At 40.5% G+C, this 26412-nt stretch overlaps 1 protein-coding gene and 1 long non-coding RNA gene across 8 annotated transcripts in view; one reads left to right on the forward strand and one right to left on the reverse strand.

Annotated features, from left to right (window-relative positions):
* Positions 1–26412, forward strand: part of ECT2L (epithelial cell transforming 2 like) — a 76827-nt gene that overhangs the window by 43003 nt on the left and 7412 nt on the right. For 3 of the 6 annotated variants that reach the window (XM_019732781.2, XM_019732778.2, XM_019732779.2), the window contains exons 11-21: positions 1093–1185; positions 2758–2940; positions 4308–4411; positions 6081–6206; positions 11642–11728; positions 13904–14118; positions 15104–15251; positions 16527–16600; positions 16700–16856; positions 17525–17590; positions 18943–19031. In XM_019732781.2, coding sequence (XP_019588340.2) covers positions 1093–1185; positions 2758–2940; positions 4308–4411; positions 6081–6206; positions 11642–11728; positions 13904–14118; positions 15104–15251; positions 16527–16600; positions 16700–16856; positions 17525–17590; positions 18943–19031 — 1342 coding nt within the window. Of the gene's footprint in view, positions 1–1092; positions 1186–2757; positions 2941–4307; positions 4412–6080; positions 6207–11641; positions 11729–13903; positions 14119–15103; positions 15252–16526; positions 16601–16699; positions 16868–17524; positions 17591–18942; positions 19032–19207; positions 20526–26412 lie in introns of those variants that run through there. The other 3 variants (XM_074333636.1, XR_002137448.2, XM_019732782.2) reach the window with 3 other exon arrangements.
* LOC141571717 (uncharacterized) lies at positions 1098–24494 on the reverse strand. Of its 2 annotated transcripts, XR_012496763.1 has the most exons (4): positions 22511–24494; positions 16936–17018; positions 16521–16812; positions 1098–2110 (listed from the first exon to the last, which is right to left on the reverse strand). It is a non-coding gene; the product is annotated as an uncharacterized LOC141571717 (long non-coding RNA). The 2 variants fall into 2 exon arrangements; XR_012496762.1 differs by lacking the exon at positions 1098–2110 and having other exon boundaries at positions 15270–16812.

The following is a 26412-nucleotide window of genomic DNA, read 5'->3' on the forward strand; positions in this document are numbered from 1 at the left end:
CCATTTGCTGCTAGCGTAGCCACGGCAGTTATATTAGTGGCCAATGGCTCACTGGTTACAGCTGACGGCCAACTAGCCACAGCTGATGGCCATTTACTACCTGAGCCAGCACCTTTTAGTGTGAGGCCGAGAGCCTGGAGCCTGCACTCCTGGCTCTGTCCCCACAATGCCACACTCTCCTTGTTTTCCTCTCAGCTCAGTGGCCGCTTCTTCTCATGTCCTTTGCTGGCTCCTTCCCCGCAGCAGCACAACCCTTAAATGTGCCCAGGGCCTGATCCTAGGCTCTCTCCTTTTCCGTGGCCGCACTTTCCCCTCAGGCAGTCTCATCCATTCCTAAGATTCTAAATTCAGTCTCTAAGCTGGACACTTCCCAATTTATGCGTCTGGCTCTGATATCTCTGAGCTGCAGACTCATGTCTAGCTCTTACTTGACATCTTCATATAGACATTTAGTTTGCATGTCAAATAGCATCCAAAACAAACTCTTCATGTCTCCACAGCCCCAAAGCTACCCTTCCCTAGGCTTCCTCAGTTAAGATATCACTAGTCACCTAGTTCATAAGCCAAAACCTAAAATTCATATTTTGGGGGTATCATGTTAAAAAATTTAAACAGCTTTATGAAGGTGCAACTGACAGCCACGAAATGGCACACACATGCTGCGTCACTGAAGGAGGAGCGAAAGGAATGCTGTGCTCCTCTTTGACCCGTGTATTCCGTTCTGTGTTTACCAGTTTTAAACCTTTCCTTTTACAATGAGACTTCCCCTTTGAGTCAGATAATTTTTAGAAAACATACGTAGCCTTTTATCTGTCTTTGGTCTGAGTATCCAAATTTGAAAATAAGCACCAGGTCAAACTACACGGCCTCTTTCTCCACGCTGTTGTCCAGCTCTCACAGGCTAAGTGCTTGGACCCCCAGGCTTAGGGGTGAGCTGTAACCTGTCGATGGGCTATGCCGTGAGGGATTTGAATTGAAGACAGGAACTACCAATCGCCTTTCTTGGCCAGCTCATTAGTGCTCTAAGTAATACTTAACTGTTCCATGGCAAAGCCTGTGCGTAAACTAATAAAAGTATTTTTGACTGTGCAGAGGCAGGAATAGAAGTTCTTTCTCAGCTGTCTCAACTGACTGGCACATTATTTACTGCCCCCACTGGGATTGCGACTGGCTCTTACCAACACAGTAAGTGTCTATTGGGACTCACCACCGTGCCCAATAACAGCCACCAACTCCAGGATCACCACAAGACGACACACAGCTAATAATGCTTGTTCTGGCTGATGTCAATTACTGTCTTTCATTCCTTCTCTGAAACTGTCATTTCCCATCACTCAGTCATTTGCTTAGAATAGGATTAGTTATTGTAAATATTTGCTTCAAACCATCATTTGCAAAAACTCAGTTGAAAACATCATCTTTAACAGTTAAACAAAGATATGTAGTTGCTGATCTAGAGAAATAACAAGGACAAAGAATAACTTTTCTTACTAAATATAATCAATATGGTTTCGTTTGGAAAAATGAATTGCAGCTGAAAAGAGATGGTGACGAGGCTTGCCCGGCTTCCCTTTCAGTAGCATCATCTGAGAGGAAAATTGTCAATGATAAAATACACCTGAAAGCAAAGCTTCGTTTTGATACTATAGCTCAAGATACTGGATCAAAATGTAACATTGGCTGACCAACAAGAGAACCACACTGCTTTGTTACAGTAGCGCTAATCATTCCCCCCTTTAAGACTCCCTTCCTCTTATCAAACAGGGTTTGGGGTGATGTAGAAACTATATAAAGCCTTACTTCTCTAATCCCCAATGCCAAGGGCCTTTCAAGCCAGGGAAAGCTGGAATGATTGGGAAACTTGTAAGGAAAATCATATAACGAAAAGCACATTGACTTAATACAGATTGTAACAGAAGTCCCTTGTTAATTTTAGTTTATATAGCGACATCACCAAATGATGGCATGTTTGGCCCTGTGGAGAGTGGGAGCGGCCTGGCAGAGCATAGCAGGGCGGGCTCTGTTGTCTATGGAACAGGTTTTCTCGTTTTTTCTCCTCTTCTGTCTCCTCTTCCTCCTGTTCATCCTCCTTTCTTCTTTTATTCTCCTCCTAGAAGAACAGTTATAAAGATTTTCCCATGTTTAGCAATAAACGTGCGTGGGGTGGGGGGGGAGGAGAATCAAACAAGTCTATGGATTCAGGACAGAGAATAAAATTTAAATGGCACTGTATCTTTCAGTCATTGATTTTTAAGGAGAGAAACTTGCTTAAGCACCCACTAATCATGTAGAGATATTTGTAGAAAGAGGTAGCAGCTTGACCTAATGTAAGAAGATACACAGTTGGCTATGGCAGGAATGACTTTGGATGGCATGGTGGGGAAGCAAGGCAGAGTGGGGTTTTCTCGTATTTTCATTTTGAGGATATAAACATAAAACAGTATATTCTTACTTAGGTGTCTACTCTGCTTCCCCATGCATAAATCCAGCAGCTGTTTAATTTTTTATTCCAAATATAACGTGTCAACCTGATCTACCAAAGAGTAGATAGGCATTTGAAATTATTCACTGTGTCCTTTTTGAGTGTCTAATTTTACCTTTGAAAGCAGATTATGGGTATTTATCTTAGTCTCCTAATGAGAAATGATAATAAGCCTGATATAAATACAACTAAGGCTTTTTTTTTTTGGTACTGTAAACAAGAATGCTTTTATCTGAGCTTATGTCTGCAAAAATAAAAGGAGAAAATAATGTCAGTTCTTAGTGATTGGCTGGGACAACAGCAGGAAAGGGCTCCCCCTTCCATCTACTTCAGCGAATCAAAGCTACAGACGTGGTCCAGCCTCACGGACTTCCTGGAAGACACCTTGAAATCAGTGAGGAAACAGTTAAGTCCTCTCTTCAAGGGGCTGCAGAAAACCATCAGTGGCAGGATGATAGGTAAGAACTGTAGATACTTCTGTTGCAGACGATTGATGAAGTTTGTTTCATACCCAGAGGGAATACAAGTGTACGAATGCGCCAAATAAAAGTCAACTTGTAAGCATCTTCCCTGTGTTTTTCATACCTCCTTTCAAATATGATGAATATCCACTAAGAAAAAATATTAAATATTATTTAACAAATATTAAATAAATACAAAGGTGAATAAATATATTCATCTTCAAAATTCATCTACTGAAAATATACAATTTGGTGATGGACTCCGTGGTCCTCTGCTGAGCCCACTGGACTTTGTTGAATCTATTTTCTTATTTACACTCCATACCCGTGGTCACATTATCACAATGGAGGCTTTGGGAAACAATTTCCTGTGTCAACTAGATCTGCACGTAAATCAGTCCTTTCTTTAAAATACATTTTTTTTTTTTTTTACCATCTGGTTAAATGAGTTTTCCATCCACCTTAACTGCCTATTCCAATGTTCCCTAACTCTTCCCATCTGACTCAATAAAACACCCTATAAAATGCCTTACTTCCTTTCTTCCTTTCCCCTGCCCTGCTCCTTATTAAACGTGTATTTACACTGTTACTGACTACACAAGAGCCACAACACACAAGCACACATGCAGGTATTTTATGTCCATGTATATTCTGCATGTCTCCACATAATGGCCTCCAAAACAGGGGTTTGTCCTTTTGGTTTTAACTCTACTACATTTAGTAGATTTTCAACCAATATTTCAAAATAGCTGTGAAGCTATAACAGGGAGAAATTATTTTTCCTCAGTCTTTCTTAGATATTAAGAACTAGAGAGGAAAGTGGAAAGATTAGCTTTTTAAGGACAGGAGTATTTTTTGATGATATATGTAAGCAATGAGAAGTCGAATGGAAGAAAATTATTGTCCTATAAATGCATGTTGTCCAAAATATTTTTTTAAATGTAAAAGATGTCTGTATAGATATGTTTGTATGTTATTTCTATGTGTGTGTGTGGGCTTCAATTATTTATGCATTTGAGCACAAGGATAAAAGGGAGTGTGAAGGAACCTTTGGTGGGATTGAGAATCTAAAATTTAAACTTACAAGGTTTGTTTTTACATGTTCTCTTCTTATTGTCGTATTTATAGATTTTATTCAATGCCAGTTTTGCCAGAGTGGGTGCTGTTTGCATGCTGCACGTTTAGTTGCTTTTGCTCATTCTATATTCTGTCGTGGTAGATAATCCTCATGGCATAATAGAATTTTTATTTTTATTCTTTGCATTTTTATGCACTAAAAAGCAACTGTGAGGGCTGAGCTGTTTTTCCGTTGATCACGTCTCTTACATAAATCTATTACAAGACATATGGCCTTATATTTACAGGACAGTTTATGTTTGACACCATGAGTATGACTAACATTCTGAACAACCAAGAAATTGCACAAGTTCTGGCAGAGGGATTGATGGTGCTTTCAAAAGAAAATTCTGTAAGTATTTTTTTGGAGAAAGCACCCTATAAAACCCCAACACTTAAATAAATTTTCAATTTGCATTTATTGAGTTTTGTTGTTGTTGTTGTTGTTGCTTTCTGTTTTTTGTGTTTTGTTTTGTGTGTGCTTTTTAAGCCAGTTTATCCCTTCAGGGGCAAATTCCTCAGAAAAATTACATCAGTTTGTAAAAAGAGCCACTGAGAGTTTCTGGGCCCAAGATCTATTAGGTACACAAAATAGACTAGTAGGAAAATCTTCTAAGTTATTTCAAAGTTGCCTACATTGTGCACAATTTTCTGTCCTGTGATTAATTTCAGTAAGAAGTGACATCTTTAAAAAGCACGTTAGTGGCTTTGTATTTCACATAAACATTACTCAACAATTAAAACAACAGTATGACAGAAAAACAGAGAAAGTGTGAAAGCAGGCCTACAAAGATGAAGGGCAAAGAAGGCTAAAGGAGAGAGGAAGGGAAAGAGAATCCAAAAGAACAGAAATAAGCAAATCAGTAATTTGGTTGGGGACAAGCATGGAGGAAGCATGAAGCATTTTCATGAGAAACAAATCTTGGATACTCTTCCAGAAAAGTCAGTCTACGTATCAGGAAGCAGCGAGGAGAGGCAGTGTACAGAGCACATCCTTACCCCCAACACCATAGCAAAGCTATAGGAAAATGAAATATGCAGCTCTAGGTCTTGGGAAGAGGGAAATTGGATAGGAAGAGGGGTATTAGCATACCCAGTGCTATTTAAGGTCTTTGGTTTTCCAAGGAGAGATTCTCAAATATTTCTCTTCCACTGTAGTAATTCTACTTGTGGGTGAATTTAACATTGTCTTTGCATATGTTCTTCTTATCTACCATGGGTCTGCTTTGTTTTCAACTTCCTGGGTAAACACCAGGCATCTCCAGGGTTGGCTGTCCGCTGTGGAGTCTGAGACGCAGCACTTAGCCTCTATCTGCCTTCTCTGAAGCCTGGCTCTGAGCAGTCTAGCCAACCCTGGGGCCGCCCAGTGCTGAAGGCCCTGGCAGCTCTGCTGATAAAATGATCAGGGCTGTTCACAGGGATGAGCCTGAGGCCTTGTCACGCCCTGCCCTGTCTCCTGAAACACCATAGATTTTCTAAACGTGTTTGCTGTAGGTTCAGTGTACTTACTGCCGCCTAAGTATTTAAAAATAACCTTGTATGATATCATTTCTACGGTGCTCGAAACCATAGCCTGAGATGGACCCAAATCTGGGAGCTTCACAGAGTGTTTTTCCCAGTAACTTGGCTCCTGTAGCTTCTCTCTCAGGCCTTTTTTCTGCTGAAAGACGCGATCCTTCCTGCCCCTTCCTCATCTGGCCAAGAGGCCGGCGAGGGCTCCTTAAGTTCTGAAGGTCTTGAAACCCACCCATAAGACCAAGGTGCCAAGCACCTCACTGAATCGTGACAATCATTTGAGAACCTGTACATGTGGTCAATGGAATATGTGATTCACAACTAAGTCCCAGTTACTGACGCGAATTGAATAATCATCACTTCGCTTTTTGGATTTAGAAATGAATTAGGTAAAAAGCTGAAAACTCTACCAAAAAAATATGTCGTCTTTTCTAGTGCACTTTTGTTGACCTATATTTCAGATGAATGGTTTACATGGAAATTTTACATGGGTGTGGATTTTTCAGGACAGACCTCTGGAATTTTTGTCATATTTTCTGCTGACGAAATGTAGTGAAAAGAGCATGGACTTTGAAGGAAATGTTATTCTGGCAAAACATGACCCAAAGGCAACATTCAGTTTATTCATGAAGGTAAAGTTATTGTTGCATTTTTATGCCATTGCTTCACTGTGGACTTAGACACTGGGCTTAAGAAATTCATACATAACAACGGTAATTCTACCTGAAAAGCTTTCAACTGGTCATTTCTCTGAAGAACTTCATTTTCTTGGATTATTATTTTTAAGAAAAGGTGTTTTGTAGTATCGTGAGTAACATTTGAGTCACTTACAGGCATAAGCATGTAAGCCGCACCACATTGACTGGAGTAACACTCTTTGGGTCACGGAGGAAAAGGTGAACATTTGCATTTTGCGTCTTTCTCAGTCGAATCCTGAGATAACCTAAAGAGATAAAGAACTAAGAATGGTGGAACTTAGAATGTGGTGGAACTAAGAATGCTTCTTCTTTTCTTAGTTGAGATTCAAATTCATGAGACAAAAAAAGTGGGTATGAAGCTAATTCTTCAGGTAAAAAATAATCATTTTGATAGTATTCAGAATCCATACATTCTTGACTACGTGAAACGCCAGGATTCAGGAAACAATGAAAATTGCCTTGTCATTCAGAGAGCTGATTTCTATGAAACTGTCCTTTTAGAACCTTTTTATGCCCATAGAGAAATTACCTATGTGTCTCTGATGATGACAGGCTTGGGATACCATCCTCAACACGAATTCACCATGGAGGACAGTAGTAGAAATAGACTTGTGAGTCCTTCAGCAGGCATATCACTTGTTGCCCTACTAACCCGATGTTCTGGAAGTCTTTGTCGACATTTCCTGAGAGGACAGTGAAGTGCTGGGAAGGGCAGACATGGAGGACTGGTGGTGGCAGCATCCCCTCTGCCAAGCTGCCCTTGCTCAGCCAAACGAAAGGCCTGCAGTTACACAGACCCACCTCCCTGCTGTTACTCGACCTGCCGCTTATTTTAACACTCATCCCCGTGAAATGGTTTATTCTTCCCAACCACAAGCATCCTCCCTGAGAGGAGGATAAACACATTTCCAGGGACATCTATGCCCTTTATAAGTCAGAGCCCTGCTTGCTTGCTGCCCCACCCCTTAATCTGTCTTTTCAGGAAATGCTCATGGGTCATGTATTAGTCAGGGTTCTCCGGAGAAACAGAACCAAGAGAATGTATATATATATATATATATATATATATATATATATATATATATATAGTTATATAGTTATATAGTTATAGTTATATAGTTATATAGTTATATAGTTATATAGTTATATATAGTTATATATAGTTATATATAGTTATATATATTATATATAACTTTATTATAAGGAATGGTTCACACAATAATGGAGGCTGAGATCTGCAGGGGGAGGCAGACCCAGGAGAGCCAACGGTGCAGTTATAGCCTGAAGGCTGGCAGGCTCACGTCCCAGGAAGAGCTGATGTTTCGGTTCAATCCCAAAGTGAAGAATAAGCCAGTGTCCTAGTTTAAAGGTCACAAGGCAGGAGGAATTCTCTGTTACTCAAGTGAGGTCCAGCCTTTTTGTTTTCAGGGCCTTCAACTGATTGAATGAGGCCCACCCACATTCGGGAGGGCAATCTGCTTTACTCAGTCTACCTATTTAAATGATAATCTCATCCAAAAACACCCTCACAGACACACCCAGAATGATATTTGACCAAATGTTCATTCACTCCAGTCAAGTTGACATATAAAATTAATCATAACTGACCACTTCTCAGGTGGAGGCCAGCCCCCCATCTTCTCCATTCAGTTCCCTAAATATTTGCAAGAATTAGCTGTGTGCTAGGCACAGTGCTACACCCTGGGAATAGACAGCCAAATGAGGCATAGTCCCTGCCTTCAAGGTGGATAAAACAATAAATAGATGATGCAACATGATGGTGCCTGTTAGCAGAAGGCACAGGAGCAGATGGGAACCCCAAGGCAGGTATTTAATCCAGATTCCGTTTTTGCTTCTCAAAGGCCTTTTGCCCTGTTGTGGCAGGCAACTCACTTGTTGCCCTATTAACCTGATATTCTGGAAGACTTTGTCAACACTTCTTTAGAAAATAGTTCAGTGCTAGGAAGAGCAGACAAGGAAGACCACTAGTGGCAAGCCACTCCAAATCTCTGAGATCCTTGGGGATTATTCTCCCCAGAGGGTAGATATCATCTCGAACCATTCTTCAGCCTGTGAAAGCCTTTGAAAAATAGCACCCAGGGCTCCAATACCATTGGTTTTCCCTTGGTTCACTAAAGGGAATAATCAAATGTAAACACATTACACAGGTTCCAAATTCTCCCAAAGTCCTTACAACATCTGGATCATTCCTGATTCCCTGGAAACCTTATTGGAGTTCTTCCATCTACCTTTTTTCCAAAGGTGAAGCTGTCACCCGCAACCACAGACATGCAGACCCCAGAAAAGCCCCTCTTTGGACCAAGAAAATCTGAAAAAAGCAATAAGGACAAAACTATAGTGCTTCCCCCTCAGAAGTGTTCATTTTACATTTGATAGAACTTACTACTGGGGAGAAAAATTCCTGGATTCTCTGACACCTAAAAGAATGGTCACATGGATCCTTTCCTCTCAGACACTTTCACTCTTTCCTCTGCCAAATAAAATCCACACAGAATCAAGCCTTTTCAACCTACTAGTGACCCAAACATGTAATCACTTTAATGAAATAATGCGGAAAGTTTGAGCTAAAAGTTGCCTCGGTGCTGGGAATAGGGCCTGCTAGTGTTATATCAACTGCTTGTAATGAAACTACAGAAATGTGAAACTCCTTAATGCCTAGAAATCCCTTTGATATTTTTTTCATTTTCTGAACTTGACATATTTTTTTAAATCAAATTAGAAAAAAAAAAAAGTGTTATTTTCTATTTAACAATTAAGAACTCATGCACAAAGCCCATAAAACAAAGTTGGGGACACCCAGGAGGAAAAACCACAGCTGAACTAGGATAAAATAGAGAAACTGAGTTACTACTCCACATATTAGGGTTTATTTTTAAAATTAGATATTTGTCCAGAAGGGCATACAAACCTCACAGCTTTAGGAGTGGAAAAGTAAGGCTTTTGCTGAGATAATTGTTTTAAAGAGCTTTCCATAGGGGCTTATGTAAGAGGGCTTGTCTGCTAAATCCAGGACTAGATACACACACACACACACACACACACACACACACACACACACACGTATATACATATAGAGAGATGTATCTATCTTTTATCTATCATATATCTATTATCATCTGGCCGCCCAATCAATAGTGACCCCTGGGTTTTATGTGCCTGTAGTGTTTACACTGATACCGTACAACCATGGCAATGGGTCACAGCCAGAATCTTAGTTGTTCCTGAGCTCCACCTGTCATTATCACAACCATTTCTGGCCCCTAATCTAGGCAGCCAAGTGTTTTCTAGGAGGAACACCAGCAAAAACTAGGATGTCTTTGGCAAATGCAGTGCCTGCCTCTGCTCCAACCTGGAAAAAAATTCCTACCGTGTGATCCCAGGTCTCCCTTCTATGTCGTGAAGAGAACCAAGGCAAAGGCCCACCATCCCCAATAATTGTTTTCTTATGAATGTGCACCTGTTACTTCCTCTGAATTCATCCCTAAAGACAAAATAAGGAATGGCATCTTAATCTGAAAATAGCCTCTAAAAATCCTAATAATTTGATGTCTAATGTATAATGTGAGAACTTGCTGGTTTTAGGTTCAAACAAAATTGCTGTGCCAAATCAATTTCCTACCCATACAGAAAACTTTATATGTAATAAGAATAGCTGCTGCTGGAATACCATGTTTCCCCGAAAATAAGACCTAGCCAGACCTTCAGCTCTAATGCATCTTTTGGAGCAAAAATTAATATAAGACCCAGTCTTGTTTTAATATTAAATAATCTTAAATAAGATTAAACAATCTTATATTAAAATAAGAGTGGGTATAATATAATATAATATAATATAATAAATACTGGGTAATATAATAATATAATATAATATAATATAATATAATATAATACCGGGTCTTATATTAATTTTTGCTCCAAAACGCATTAGAGCTGATGGTCTGGCTAGGTCTTATTTTCGGGGAAACATGGTAAGAATAGCTGCTGTCCCAGTGTGAGCAAGCACTTCTGCAATAACCAGGGGTTCTGGGGGCCCATGCCGATGCCTGAGTTTTCATGCATAAGCACTCATGTGAAACTTCACAACAGGGTGATAACCCATTTAAGGGTGCCTCCCTTATCTGTGAGAGCGACGGTATGATTCTGGACTGTTTGGGGTCTCAGTCGTGGGCCAAACAGTTTCATTTCATTTTGTGTCTGCAACCACGTCTATCTACACAACTACTGGTGTCACCACCGACTGGTTGAGAAGTTATCGTTTCTCTATATAAACAATCAGCACTATTATTTATTTTGAAACAAGACAGTGTCCCACGCATAGAGATTTTGAATTATTTTGTCAAAACTTGAAGTATATTTCCCCGCCCCCGACACCCCCCGCCTAAATATAAATATTAATACCTGGAGGGCGGATAAGGTCAGCCACAAGTGGGGAAAACACAAGAAATGACAGAAAGACTGGAGCAGACACAGAGCACCTGGGCTCAGGTGGGGCCTCCTGACCACGGAGAAGCTGCTGGCCGCAGTCCAGGGACTTATACAAAGCCTGCAGGCAGCCAAAAAGAATGGCTGTAGGTCAAAATAAAATTTTGTTTTTGCCTGAGTGAGCCAAACAGACTCTTGGTTACAAATAGATGTTTCTCCTGCAGTCTCACCCATGGATATCAAGGGGTTATTTACCATGGATAGTTTTATCTATGACTAGGAAGGGCAGCAATCATTGACCATTAATCCTCAGTAGCTCTCAACACAAACATGGGACCATCATTCCATTGCTAGACTGAACTGCAGAGGTGGGACGTTTTTTTTAAGTGCGAATTTATAAGGAAGCCACAAGAATAATTAACACAATACAATAAAGAAAGAATAAGCCATATTTACATGTGGAAACACACAGGTCTAGAAAGGGCATGGGAATGGTTTCTGATACATTTTCACTGGGTGACTTTTACAAAGTGCCGTGAGCTCTTTTCCCTGGCATCTTAAAAGTAAGATAACCTGTTTGCCCTCTGACACCGGACAGCAGAGCTGAGGCAGCGGCTGTGACCCAGGGTTGTGTGGGATTTTTCCAGCGGTAGAAGCAGCTGCAGAGCAGAATCACTCCCCTGGCTCCCAGAGGAAAAGGGAGCTGCCCTGAATTGAGTTTCTCGTCTCATGCAATTCAAAGGAAGTGAAAGGTTTTTTTAAAAAAACATAAAATGTAACGTAAGAGAGGCATCAGCTCTGTTGAGTGCTTCATCGTCATGTCCAGGGAAGGCTGTGTTAGGGCTGAAGGCAGAGCCAGCGAAAGGCTCCCAGGGGCACAGACCAGGCCCTGCATCCAAATAATCAAGTCTACATTCAATCCTCAGGAAAGAAACGTTCTGGAAGACAATCCTCAGGACAAAAAATCAAGTCTCAGCAAAAATGATCCAAATTTTGAGGTGCTGGTTCAGCTGGTAAGCCAAATATTATGTAGTAACAATTTTCCATTTGTTTTTCTCCCAACCGAAAACAACCAACCAACCACCAAAAAAACCCCGACTTTGGCCTTCTTTTTTCTTGAAAGTTTCCCTTTCAAGGGGGAAAAAGAAACTCCCAAATGTAATTGGGGGGAATCCCGTCATTAGATTTTTCCTTTGAATATGTCCTGGTCTGAAAAGAAGTTGAGCCAAGAGGATGGAGGTATAACATCTTGGGAGCAACAGCCACGTCTGTGACTCCATGATTTTCTCATACGAAGCTAGGATGGGATTTAAAGAAATGGCACATGCACATAAAAATGTTCACAGTTTCTAACTGACCCGCCAACTTAGGGTCTGACTTCAAATGGTGAGTGTAATCAATATAACATTTAGGGCTCCGTCTTTCTGTTCCGAAGGGTAGTGCATGGAAGAGGCTGCAGTGCGAGCAGAGGCATACCCCCCCCCCCACCCCCCGGCCCTAATACACAGTACACGCGCGCTGTTTTGCATTTCTGTCCACATTTGTTATCATAGTTCATTCTCAGAATCCTGTCCGGTAGGTGTTAGTAACCACATTTTGTAGATGAGGAAGTAAAGTTAGAAAACTTAAATGACTTCTCCAAAGTCAGACAACTGTCAGAAAGAAACTTCCCTCCTGGGGTCCTGAACTCAGCCCCGAAGCTGTTTCCTCGCCAACACCCTGGTGAATCCATCTACTGCCGGCAGCGCAGCCCACGGTCCCTGCTGGCAGGTGTCACTCACCCATCCCCAAGAGTAACCAAGGAGAGTATTTACATAGTGCACTGAATCTGACAGTACCTCATCTGACTGTGGGTAATAATACCTGACAACAGTTTTGAGACAACGAAAGGTTGGACGACTAAAACCTTAAGTCGAAATGATTGTACACGTTGGATAACTCTGACATTTTAAAAAATATGTACGTAGACATAAAAATACATAATATGAGCTGCAAGCCAACCGCCAAGTGGGATACACATGTATTTTTTTTAACTTGTTAGATATATCTAAAGAGGCATGTACAGACCATGTGTTTGAGAGCTAAAACTTGAGAACAGTGCATTTATAGTGTTTCGGACAGAGTGAGTTTTCTATTTCTTCTCTTAAATTACTTTCACATTTTAATTTTAGTGCATGGACTTCCGGTTGACTTACTTTGGGTAAAGATCACATGACATTACACTTTACTATTCTCATATTTTCTCTGGGGCAGTATGGGGTATACTTAGGACTGGAGGGAAAAGCAAATTGTGTTCTAAGAGTAATAGTTCTAGGCTCAATTCTAGGCCATTACATTTTAGAAATTTAAATATTATAATTGTGTTCTATTGTAAAGATGCTCATTTTATAACTTTGGAAAGTACAGATGAAAAAAATCACCTAGTCCCTGTAGAGAAAATTAATTTCTCCAAATATAAACATAGCACACATAATAATAGGGTGTGGAATTTCTATCCACCAGTGTATGATTTTTCTCTCTGCGTTAAAAAATAAAACAGGATTTTGAAATATAGAAAACGTAGCTACCCAGGATTCACAGTTCCCAAGTTAGGTGCTTTTTCCTAAATACTGAAAGAGCATGAATTTCTGTATTTCATAACACGCCTGTGGGAAGCCAGTTAGTTGATAATGAGAGGGCTAGCTCACTTCAGTTCTTCTGTCTGCAGGATAATCAATAAAACACCACCGGGAAAAAGAAACAGGAAAACAAACAAGAGTGGGCAACCCAAAGGCTTCCTCACCACACCGTCACCTCCAGGGAGGCAGGACTGACTCTGTCCTTTCATCATTGTACAGCCAGCGACTAGCACACAACACTGAACATGTACTTGGATAGGCAGATGGATAAAAGTAAATCTCAGTCTGCCCTGGTTACGACCCAAGATTAAAGTCCCATCTCTACTGCGGCATCACGCTGGCCTGACACGAGGGGCTATTTAGTGATACAAGCAATGGTCAGTGGGGTCCTCCATAGTGCTCTGTCAAGGTTCCCTTCAACCCTGCATGGCACAAACCAGAAAGGGGGTGTCTCAGAGTGACTGCCTGACTGCTCAGTACATCCATCTCTGTCTCCTTCGACTTTCAGGCTTTTTGAGGCTGTCATCATGACTTTCATGATTTCCTATGATTCTTAATGCTTTTCTACAGGAAAGAAAGCTCCAGATGGACTCAGCCACAAAGCGAACTCGAGTTGTCAGGGAACTCTTACAGAGTGAGAGAAAATATGTGCAGATGCTGGAAGTCGTGAGAGATGTTTATGCAGCGCCACTGAAAGCAGCACTGTCATCAAACAGAGCAATTCTGAGCGCTGCAAATACCCAGATCATTTTCTCTGATATCCTGCAGATTTTAGGTCTCAACAGGTAATCCCTGAATAGGGATTTTTTGAAATACTCATTATGCGGTGGGAGGAACCCACACTTAACAGTTTCAAAAGCTGCAGGAGGCTCAGTCATTCTCTGCCCCTCTTGGGGACCCTGATCATGTCACAGAAGAGAGAGGGTCCTTGCCACTGGGCTGTGACCAGTCGTGGTGATTCTGAGGGCCTTATCCCTGCCTCAATTCAAAGCCATGGTGCAAGGACTGGAGCTCAGCATCTGAGGATTCTGTATTCAATACACTGTGCAAGCAAAAGACAACAGGGTTTGTCATGGGAAAGGAACCGAAGGATTTAATAGGGTTAAGTCACTAGGATACTTTGCTTAGAGAACCCAAGGCTGGGGGTCAGTTTAATAACAGTACACTATTTCGAGTGTGTAATAATACACAGAGGAAAGTGTTCATTTGCACCAGTGGTAACATAAGATGAACTGAGCTTGTGCTTCTCTGCTGGTAACTGTCTATATAACGTGGAACAGGTTCCTTACCCTCCGCGGGCCCCACGCCCACACAACGAAGAGGCTGAACTAGGCCTAGTTCGAGGCCTAATTTCAAGGTCAACTTTCAAGGCCTAGGATAGCTGAATGAGGGATGACCTTAGATCTGTGGGGCAATGGGCCGAGGGAAGGTTATGGCATTTGAAGTGAGCGGAGCACTCTGCTCTGAGGACTGTAAGCGACCTCCCCCTGCCTGCCTGCTGCCCGGCCAGGCGGGACTGGAACTTTAGGGGCAGCCTGTGGAGGCCAGCCTGGGGTTCTGACTCAAAGATGTAAGGTGAACCCACTTCCTCTCTTGCCAGCTCCTCCTTTCCTGTCAAATCTGTACCGCTGTTATCAAAAGTATTTGACAAAAGCCCTGCCATAACTGACGAGGCTGAACCCGGCCGTACTAATGACCACTAATCTATTTTTTAAGCTTATAGGTTGTCACTAGCCAATATCTCATGGTCATGCTTTTCTCCTATTACAGGCAGTTTCTAGATAACCTGAGAAACAGACTGCAAGACTGGGGCCCAGCTCACTGTGTGGGAGAAATATTCATCAAGTTTGGAAGCCAGTTGAACATATATACCAATTTCTTCAATAATTACCCTGTCGTTCTGAAAACGATTGAGAAGGTAAATGATTCAGTTACTACCAGATATTTATTAGACCTGAGCTTGAAAGGAAGTTTTGTGTATAATCCAAAGGACTAGAATTAAAAGGAAAGACTTCTTTCATACTCTTCATTCCGAGATCTCCTCCTCTGGTTTACTGTGGGTTCTTTGAGAACAAGGACCCTGACTTATTGAATTTTGTGTGACTAGGGGCTAGTGCAGTGCTTGACACAACAGGTCCAGGAACTGGTTGTTGGGCTGAAGTAATCCTCATGTAAACTGCCAGACTTCCATCTGTGACAGGTACCCTGTGGCTCGGGAACAGGACAATGTTTAATGATTAGGTAGAAGCAAGACTGTGAGCTCCAAAAGCCTGGGGGATGGCAGGCCTCTGGAGGATTCCTGACATCTCCCTTCATAGAACTCTTCTCACCCCACCCAGAGAGTTTACCACCACTGGACAATTCACTTATGTGACAATTGCACAATAAGGCAATTTCATAGAACTAACCGTGAGGACAAGAATTGGAGCAAAGTATCACATACTATCAGAAACCAATTGGTGCCAAAATGTTTACTGTTATGGATAATAATGATATCTCTTTCACTAGCATAGAATATGCATGTAAGTACTTAATAATTGTTAGCTATTAATATTTTTGAGATCGGTGAATATTTCATTTCTAGAAATTAGCATTACTGGCATCTTTTAGGCATGTACCTACTGAGAAAATGAGGTAACTTCCTGGGTACTCTAATGGTGATGAATGAATACACTTTAAAACAGATGTTCAATACAGTGGAACACCTTTATAATGTTACACATGAGTAACAGCAGTATTATAGGTGAATAGCATGAAGTCTCTTACTGTGAGGAAATCACATTTACTTCGTGAAAGGCACTTTATGACAGGATTCTTTTTTTCCTTCACCACAAGAGTTAGGTATGCTATCCATGAAGAAACTGAGGCTCCGAGTAGTAACGTGACAAGATCACATAGATTTTAGGTAGAATTAGGTTAGAATTCTAATTCTAATCCAAGCCTACCCAGTTGCCAAGTCCGTTTTCATTTGTCTATGCTGATTACGTTCAATGAATAGGGTTAAGTCCAGGGTACAACTAATAGACAATATTTTGTACATTAGTGAGCACCAATAGTACAACAATACTTTGACTAGCTGTAGATGTCGCGCTCTTGCTTTGAGCGCTTCGTAGATCATGTTTGCCTGGTGGAACAGAACACTTTACAACTGTCACATACAGCGAAGTTTTGACAAAATAATGCTCACCTTTAGTGCAAAGAAATGATACCAGCATTCCGCGCTTTCTTGAAGAGGCATGATAAGACGCCTGTTACCAAAATGCTGAGGTAAGTTCTGAGGGAGCGCATGGCTGGGGCGCCCCAAGGACAGGGCACTCTTTGACCTTCAGAAAGAGACTGGGGTTCTCTTCTGTGTACCCCACACAGCCTGCAGGAGCTGCTCTTGTACCCATCCCGAAGATTTGACGAATACATTCATCTTCTGTACGCTCTGAGGCTTCATACTCCTGCAGAACACGTTGACCGTGAGGACCTGACCACTGCCGTTGACCAAATCAAAAAATATAAAGGTTACATAGATCAGGTTGGTTGCTGGTAAGAGTCTGTGTCCTTTAAAAACGTTACAATGCTTTTGTGACTCTAACTCAAAGATCCGGAAATACCTGATCGTCTTGTGGTGTTCTTCAAAGTCTTTCATGCTTTTAATGTGAGATCGTTGTGTTCAGACTTTGAGCACGAACAGCATCTATGCCAAGCCAAACGAGATAAGATGAGACAGAGCGTTTTCAGATAACCTTCAGATAACAAATACAAGAAAACCTTTATTCATATGAACGTTTGAAGAATGGGGTATTTGGATTGATTTTTCTAGATAACTAAAAGAAAAAACAGTGAAATCCTTTGTTTCTGAAAGTACTTCTTCATGTATTAGATTTCCTGCAGTCATAATTATTCTCTGAAAGAACTCAGCATCCTGGGCGATAGTACTATCATTCTGAAAGATGTGCATACTGCACGCCTGTCCAGGCTGAATGTAAACTGCTAACACGTGATGCCCAAAAGACACTTTTTGAATACAGTCTTTTCATGTGCCTTTTTGTTTTAAAACATTGGGCACATGAAACTGAGATTGTTATTATAGTTTATGAAAACACCATGCCCTATTTCAAATGCCATAAAATATTTTAAATGTATTGTTTATGTATAACAATTTCACAATTTTATTCTGCTTATAATCACTTTGTTTTCTAGATGAAGCAAATCATCGGTATGAAAGATCAGCTGTCAGACATACAGAGAATCATCTGGGGGTGCCCTGTACGTATTCTGATGTACTTGCTACAGCTCATGATCATGAATAAAAACTTGTATCACTGGCAAAAGGAGACATACAGATTTCAAAACAGCTAACATGTGTTGCATGCCTGGCGCTGCCAAGCTCTCACATTTCACATCCTTCTGATCTGCAAGGATGCTAGATGAGAAGAGGCACAGTGGGCTTGACCCCAGCCTGGAACCTTTCTGTAGTCTTAGTTCCTTGCTCGGTACCACTGTGATCATGATCTGCATGGAGGAAAGGGGCCATGTCTTCTGTTGTTTTATATCTCCCCATGCATGGCCCGGGGTGTAGGATTTTGCACACTGAGGATACCTGAAAAAACCTTTGCCTGTCCTCTGTTGGCTGTTACCTACAGAATATTATCTGGTCCCATTCTACCTTCTTACTGCCTTGCCTACCACCTGTTGATCAAACCACACAGATCTACTCACAATTCTCGTTATGTTAGCCTCTCTTCACACATTTATGCTTTGCCCATTCTCTTCCTTCTCAAAAATTATCTTTCCTACTCTGCTGGATAAACTCCTATTCACCCTTTAAAAATCCAGCTCAATCAACATCTTCCTTGTAGTTTTTACCCCAACATCTTCAGCTGTGAACTGCCCCTTCCTAGGTATTCTGCAGTAACCCGAACATGTCTGTCACATTTCTTTGCAATCCTTTATTCACAAGACTGGGCCCTCCATCAGGCATGAGCTGTGCTTTACTTGTCTTCTAGTGTTTGGCATATAATAGGAGCTTGATATATGAATTATACTGAATTAAAGTATCAGTTGATTGGAGATGTTATTCTTACTGGGTTAAATTGAGGAAGCAAGATGGAGTAATAATTTAGACCTCCACATTTTGGTAGGGAAAGAGAAGTGGGGCTGACTGGACTACAAAAAGCCCCAAATCTCAGAGCCCCCAGAGCCCACTGAACTTAACGTCTGGGTCCCTGTTCACACCAAGTGATCAGCTCCGTGGCTGTGTCAGCACAGGGCCTGACTTCTTCATTTGCAGCAAGTCATTTACTTCCTTTTCTTGATAGATCGCTTCTTACTCATCCCACCCCCACTTTATTTTTGATACTAGGAAAGTGTTTATAAATAAAACAATTTCAGTAGTTTAAAAAATTAGACAACACCCTAACATGTAATTTTCCTTGTCAATTCTGTGGTCTTTCTAAAAAATGGCTATTTTATAAATGTTAAAAACATTTGTTTTTTCATAATTGAACTCAGTTCTACTCAACACATATATTCTGGGATTCAAAATGGTTCTGCAGTAGTGGGACTTTTTATTTTCTAAAAATGTATGTACGTTTCTGATTTTGTTTTTTATTTCATAGACACTATCAGAAGTAAACCGATATCTGATTAGGGTCCAAGATGTAGCCCAACTTCACTGCTGTGATGAGGAAATAAACTTCTCTTTAAGGTAAGCATTTAACTGTCCTACGGCTGGGACTGTGTCATACTTATCTAGTACCCAGCATTCAGTACAATGTCTGACATATTGTAAGTTTACGATAAACCTTTGTGTTGAACTGAAAAGTTACACACATCCCACTCTGACATAAGAAGAGATACTTTATCACCTTACTTGCCTTCCAGGCAGCTACTGGGTAGAATGGGAAAAAATAAATGTTCTCTACCAGGACCACAAACTCCACAGAAGCAGAAATTCTAAAGGTCGTTCACTTTTCTACTGAGAGGAGATCCAAGTGTTGTGGGATATCACCCCAATGGTCTGCTCAACTGTAAGAGACCAGTTTGCTATCTTCAGATAGTTACTGAGGTCAGTATTTAAAAGGTCTCACCATAAGACCACCATCATATTGAGGTCTCACTATCTATTTTGCACAGTCATGTAAGAACAAAAGATGGGAGTGGATGCCAATTTCCATAAACTAGCATCCTTTAGAACAAGGATGGGCAAATGTGCTCTGTAAAGGGTCAGATAGTAAACGTTCTAGGTCTTCCTGCTCAAATGATCTCTGTGGCAGCTACCTAACTTTGCCAACACAGCACAAAAGCAGCTGTATAATTGATATAATGCACAACAAATGATACAATCTTTATAAACAATACAGGGCATAAATGTGTTCCAATAAAACTTTATTTACAAAACACATGGTAGAGCCAGTTTGCTGGTCTCTGCTTTAGGAAATTGTTTGCCAATGTGCTTAGTATTAATAACAAAGATGATGGCTCAACAAATGGCAAGCAAATAGAGAGGAATAAACTCCTTTAATTTGTCTAACTCCAATAAAAGAAATAAAAATTGGTCTGTTATTTCAGTGAATATTTCCCAAATACACATGGTAGGGGGTGGGGAAGTTGGAAGAAAATCAGTCCCCTCACCTCTATCCCCACCTAGAGTTAATCTTAAATGAAAATCAAGTCACACAAAAATTGTGTCACTTTTCTCATTGTCACAGTGTTTTGTTGTTTTTGGTTAGCAGCAATAGAAAATAGCTACAATGATGGAAGGAAACTATTAACCAAATCAGTAATTCTAAACACATTGCTATAGTACGACACGTGCTAGAAATTGCTATTTTTTTATTAGAATTTCTTTTATCTTCAGTTTTGATTAGAATTTCTTTTACCTTTGTGTATTCATTCTTAAACACTTCCTTTCTTTATGTAAGTCTGAGTTTCTGACCTATATAATTTTTCTTCTTTTTGAAGAACTTCTAGTATTTCTTGTCAGGTAGGCATACTGACAATGAATTCCTTCAATTTTTGTTTGTGTGAGAAAGTATTTCTCCTCCACTTTTGAAGAATAATTTTGCTGGCTGCAGAATTCTACGTTGGTGGGCTTTTTCTTTCAACACCTATTTCACTCCACTCTCTTCTCGCTTGCACGGTTTCTGAAGAGAAGCCTAGTGTAATTCTTATCCTTGTTCTTATATAGGTAGAGCATTTTGTTATTCTGAGTTCTTTTAACATTTTATTTTTGTTTTTGTAATTTTCTGGAGTTTAAATATGACATGACTCAGTGTAAATTTTAAGGTATTTATCCTGATTGGAGTTTTTCTAAGCTTCCTGGAACTGTGGTTTGGTGTCTACCAGTCATTTTAGAAAAATCTCACCCATTATTATTTCAAATATTTCTTCTGTTCCTCTTTGTTCTGTGAACGAAAAAGGGGCTATAGCAAACCTGACAAACTCAGTAACCCAAAGTCACCACACAGTCTGATCTGACCCTAAATTACTAACTGGGCAGGTCATGGGGGATAGTCACGCCCCAGGCCTGTAGCTTCCTTAGTAAGTTCAGTATTTGTCTTAAGTGAGCCCTTTCCATTGTTCTTGTGCATCTAGGATATTATACACCTTTGTAAGCCAGAGTAATCATCTTTTACGCCTCCTCAGAGACGTAACTGTCACGTTACAAACTCCTCATTGTTATCTTGTTGCCTGTATACTACCTGTATTTACTGTTAAATGTCAAGTATCAGCTACCTACCAGTGTAAAAGAAGCATCTAGCTCTCCATTTGCTTTTCATTCAATCCTAGAGATCTCCCTGCTTTGTTTTCTCCCACCTCCTTAATCTACCACCAATGGATTTCATGTAACTTTCCTTATGTTCTCTCCTTTGATTATGAATGCATAAAGAGAACTGCAAAACTACCACTCTCCAGAGCATTTTCTTAATCTTTTGAGATCCTGCTTCTGGGCATCTCCTCAAAATTTGACTCAAATAGAATCTTATAAGAGTCTTCTATAGGTTTGGACATTCTTTTGTCAACACTTCTCCATCTGATATTCCTATTAGACATATGTGACGCCTTTTGTAATTGTCCCATGTTTCTTGAATATTCTGTTCCTTTCCAGTCTTCTTTCTCTGTTTGCTTTTCAATTTGGTAAGTTTCTACTGAGCCTATATTTTCAGGCTCACTGATTCTTTCCTTGGTTTGGTCCAGTCTGTTGATGAGCCTATCAAAAAGGTATTATTCATCTGTTTCAGTGTTTCTGATTTCTAGAATTTCCTTTTGTTCTAAGTTTCTATCTGCATATTTATATTACCCATCTGTTTTGCATGCTGTCCACTTTTCCCATTAGAGTCCTTATATATCACTTATTTTAAATTCCTGGTCACATAGTTCCAAACTCTCTACCATATCTGCATCTGGCTTTGAGACTTGCCCTGTCTTATCTGTTTCTTGACACTTAGGATGCCTTATAAGTTTTTGTTGAAAGCCAGATATCAAGTATTGGGTAAAAGGAACTGAGGTAAATATGCCTTTAGCATAAGGTTTTCTGTTTACCTCACTAGATGTCAGCCTGTGTTACTATTAGCTGTTGCTGTGGTGTCAGGCTTCAGTTTTCTCTGGTGTCGTTTTTGTCTCCTGTCATCATTGGGCTTTCTAGAGATCCCTTCAATAGAGTCTGCACTTTGCCATTCTTTTCAGTTGTAACCCCACATTAATCGCACTGGTGAGGTAGTGAGAAATAAGGGGAGGGGTGAGAATTCTATAGTTCTATGATTTGTCTGTTTTTTGAGTGAGGCTGTGCCTCTGGGCTATGACCTTCACAAATGCTTCTCAGCTTTTTTTTTTGGTTTTTCACCTCTAAGACAAGACAGGAAGGCTAGTGGGAACTGGAGTTGGGTATTTCCCTTCCCCCATGTTTTCTAGGTTCTAGTAAAATAGTTTCCTTTGAGGGCAGGCCTTTTTAAAGAATAGAACTCTCTGGGTATATTTCCAAATGGTTACTTTTCCCCTCCCCATGGGGAAGAATGAGAGGATTTTTCTTAGATCTTCACAGTTAGAACCTGGGGGTGCGGGGGGGGGGGGGGGGCTCCTGCAAGTGAGAAGGGGATCCCCCTAAAGCTAAGCCTCTAGGAGTTTGTAATTGCTTAATTAGTTCAGTTTCTAGCAATTAGTCAATTACCCTTTAACTAGTCTTACCTGATGCTGGCTCCAGTGTGCAGTTTCTGCTTCCAGTAAGCTGTGATTCTCTGTCCACCTGTCTCTCCAGCTTTTAGGGTAGTGGTTTATCTTGTGACCTCAATTCTCTGATGGATCTGAGGACTAATAAGAACTTCAATATCATAACTTACGCCCTCAAATTTGGATTTTTGCAGCTTGAGCTCTGAAGCTGCTTGCAGAGCATAACTTTGTTCTTTTGGGCTCTGGAACTGCTTGCAGAGCCAGCAGCTGCCACCCCACTACAATCCATGCTGATTGTAGTATTTGATAAATTGTATTCCTTGCATCGTTGATCAATAATACTCCCTGTACTACGATTGTGTGATCAAAGACAGTCTTTGTCTCACAGGCCTGGGCTGACACTAGGACTTGATAAATGCTTAATCCTGTATCACCCATTGTTCTTACCTCACAACCCCACTTGCTCGATCACTGAGTCAGCTAACCATTGAAAGCCCAGTTGTCCCCACCAATCAGAAAACAAATGATGTAAGTTTATCATCTTGTTTCCCCTAGCAACCCATTTCCATGATCATCAGCCCCTTGCAACTTCTGCCTTTATAAACCCTGCCCAATCCCCTCCATTTCAGAACGCATTCTCGGCTCGTACTGATGACTACATTTCGCGGTTTGCAAATCGTTACCCCAATAAACTCTCTTTAAAATTTTTTCAAAAATGTGTCTCCAGATTTTTGTTTACAGCTCTAAGGAGAGTTGTTGACTTTGAGCTTTTCGGCTTCTGTTTTGTTGTGAGGATGGAAGGGATGACTTCCAAGTTGTTTCCATATCCCACCAGGAACTAGAAGTCTCCATTAGAGCTCAGACATCTGTCTTTGGTGTTTCAACAACTGAGAGCACATTTAAGAATTTGAGGCTAGTGGGAGAATACAAATTATTTTACACTCTAATTATGAGGTACATTTATATTTAAATAGGTACTATAGTAAGTAGGCAGTGATTTGCCAAGCAATAAATATAAATGTAATTTTGCATTAATATTTGAAATTAAGTAAATGCAAAACAAGTTTATATTACAAAAAATATCACAATATGTAGTCTGCAACCTAGTTTTCTGTCATTTTGGAAAATCACACAAAACCCAAGAAATACCATTCCCATGATTTCCATCAGAGATTTCTATTTGGAGGAAACTCTGCTTCTGTTTATACAGCAATACCAACTCACATGAGTATACAGCTTTCCAGTTTACCACATATTTTCACTTCCCTCATTTGAGATCATCTTTAAAAGCACTTGGTGAGGAAGGCAGGACTGGAACCATGTTACAGGTCGGGAGTCGGTACTTAAGTTGTCTAAGGTGACAGAACAAGTGCCGGTTTAAAATGATTGAAAACCAGGCTCCAGTGCTCTGGCCCCTGATTAGACCGGCTGGGGGGAAGCTGACCTGAGCCTCCCTCACAATGCTCTCCAACACAGCAGGAATTGCTAACCAAACAAATCACTAATAAACAAGAACTGTGACACAGAAAATATTTCCACTATAAATGAAGATTTGCTCGGGGGTAGAGATGAAGTCATTGATTTATTTTAGAGCTAGGGAACTTGGAGGTATTTGTCCCTCTGTGGATACAGCCCACGAAGTTTGGGGTATATGAAGCTGCTAGAATACGTTATGTACCTTGGAACTTTTATATTATCGTATTTTCAGAAACACTGAGTTTCATTTACGTGATTTTAAGCTGGCTGATTTTTAGCGCGCATTTTCTTCCTTCCAAAGGGGTCTCCCCAAAGGTACAAAAGTGGAGCCCTCTAGGGCTGAATAGAGTCTTGAATCACCAAATGCAGCCATCCACTTCTCAGACCAGGTCCTCTTGCTGAAAACACCCTACAAAGACCACAAATACATAGTTAACTTTCCATTTAGCTGTATCCAAAGGGTGGTAGGTCCTTTACCAGGGAAACTATAGAGTGGGAAAAGGAAAAACCCAGACTTCTCAGTCTGGCTCTGAATTAACTCGTCTTGGGAACCCAAATCACTCCCAGTGTGGGTGATGGGAGCTAGAGTTTTGGCTGAGGTTAGCTCACAGAACCAATGGTCTAATGTTGTCTGTTCATGCCACAGGTTATGTTCTGAAAATTCCTTTTAAAGTTTTATGTATTTGTAGAAATTGGGTACTTCCTCTCTCATGCTGGCTACTGCAACAGTTGAATAACAATAAAACACGTCTAGAATGGCGTTAAGTATTTAAACTATAGACCTGTTCCATTTTGCTGAGTCATTGAACCTATTTTTGAATAAGATACAAAATCTTATTCAAGTTCAGGGAAAATACCCTTAGAGTTGGTTCTTTTGAATGTAAGCAGCAGTTTTCTGAAACCCTAGCAGGATCCATAGTTTCCACTTCAGCTGCTCCATTATGTCAGTTTGAATTGGGAAAATCACTTGCTTTTGCGTATGTAAATTTTTTTTTGTTTTTTAAAGGTTCTGATTTTCTTTTTTGGCCCATAGATGAAAATGGTTGATCTTGGGGGCAGAGGGAGGGTGTTAATTTAGTAAATGGCTTTTGAAAAGCTTTTTTTTTAGATCAAACTCAGATTTATATGTATTTTACATAGTACTCTCATGATCTGATTGAAATAACAAAACGTCTTTGTAGGTTTATCTTTCCCTGCTCGTGTCCTCAGATTACAAGCCTCAACTCCAAACTCAGGTTAATGTGTGTGCTCCTTCCCTCCCCACCCACATACCCCGTCCAAGTGGGTCACAAAACTGTAACTCTCTTTACCTCTGCTCTCAATGTTGCCCTTTGAAAGGAAAAAACATGGAACTATTTACCAAAGCAAACACTCATTTCAAAGCCACTTCTTCAAAGCACCCTTGTAGGCACATTCTCTGATAATTCACATAAAACAACAAAGTTGTATTAGAGCTTCAAACATTTTTCTAAACTGATATAATTGTTCTTATCAGTAATAGAGTAAAAATATTGCCCCACAGGGGCAAGTGTGTGGGTAGCATTCCTTTGCCTAAAGTGGTCATTCGCCACATAGAGTCCATTGGACTTAAAATGCACCCCCTGCCGTCTCGTTTCCTTCCTCCCTCATCCCTAGTTCTATTGGCTCCACTGTTGTCAAAGTAATTTATCAACTTGATCTATAACAGTATTTCTTGTCAGATGTCAGTGTATGTACAGCGTCCCACTCCATCCAACCTGAATCAGAACCACATAGAGATGGGAAGGAAATAGGTGAAAAAGTGAACTGGCTCTAGTGGTTGGCTGGGTGACCATTTCTATCCACACACCCAGCATCCAGCACGACCTGTACTTCCTAACACTGTCCAATACCTGAACCTGAAGTTCTTAGTATTCCTTAAAAATGGTGAATGCTCTTGATTCAGTCCTTTCTTCAGCTCATAGTGGTGGCTGTTAACTAATAAATGACGTAAGTGCCTCACTCCTTAGTGTGGTCGGGATAGCAGCGTCCCCTGGGAGCTGTTAGAAATGCAGCATCTCAGACTACTCTAGCTCTATTAAATCAGAATTTGCATTTTAACAAAATCTCCAAGTAATTCAGAGGCACATTAAAGTCTGTGGTATGTACAAGTCAGAGCTATTGCCATATAGACTCTAAATATTAAATATAGCAGCGTTTATGGAGAACAATTAGAAGTCTTGGATAAAAATACATAAATCCTTTAATAAGTCAATCCTACCCTTGGTAATTCCATGATATAAATAACAGAACATGTATGGAATTTGTTTATATGTCAAGATCAGTTTATTCCAACATCACTCATAGTGGCAATAACGAAAGAACAAATGAAAACGAGGAAAGGAGGGAGGGAGGAAGGAGACCCAAGCCTGTAAACAAAGCAAATGTCCATCAAAAAGGGAAGAGTTGAATGATGATCCATTCAC

This window comes from Rhinolophus sinicus, linkage group LG05 (genome assembly GCF_036562045.2).
Source record: "Rhinolophus sinicus isolate RSC01 linkage group LG05, ASM3656204v1, whole genome shotgun sequence".
Taxonomy (NCBI): Eukaryota; Metazoa; Chordata; class Mammalia; order Chiroptera; family Rhinolophidae; genus Rhinolophus; species Rhinolophus sinicus.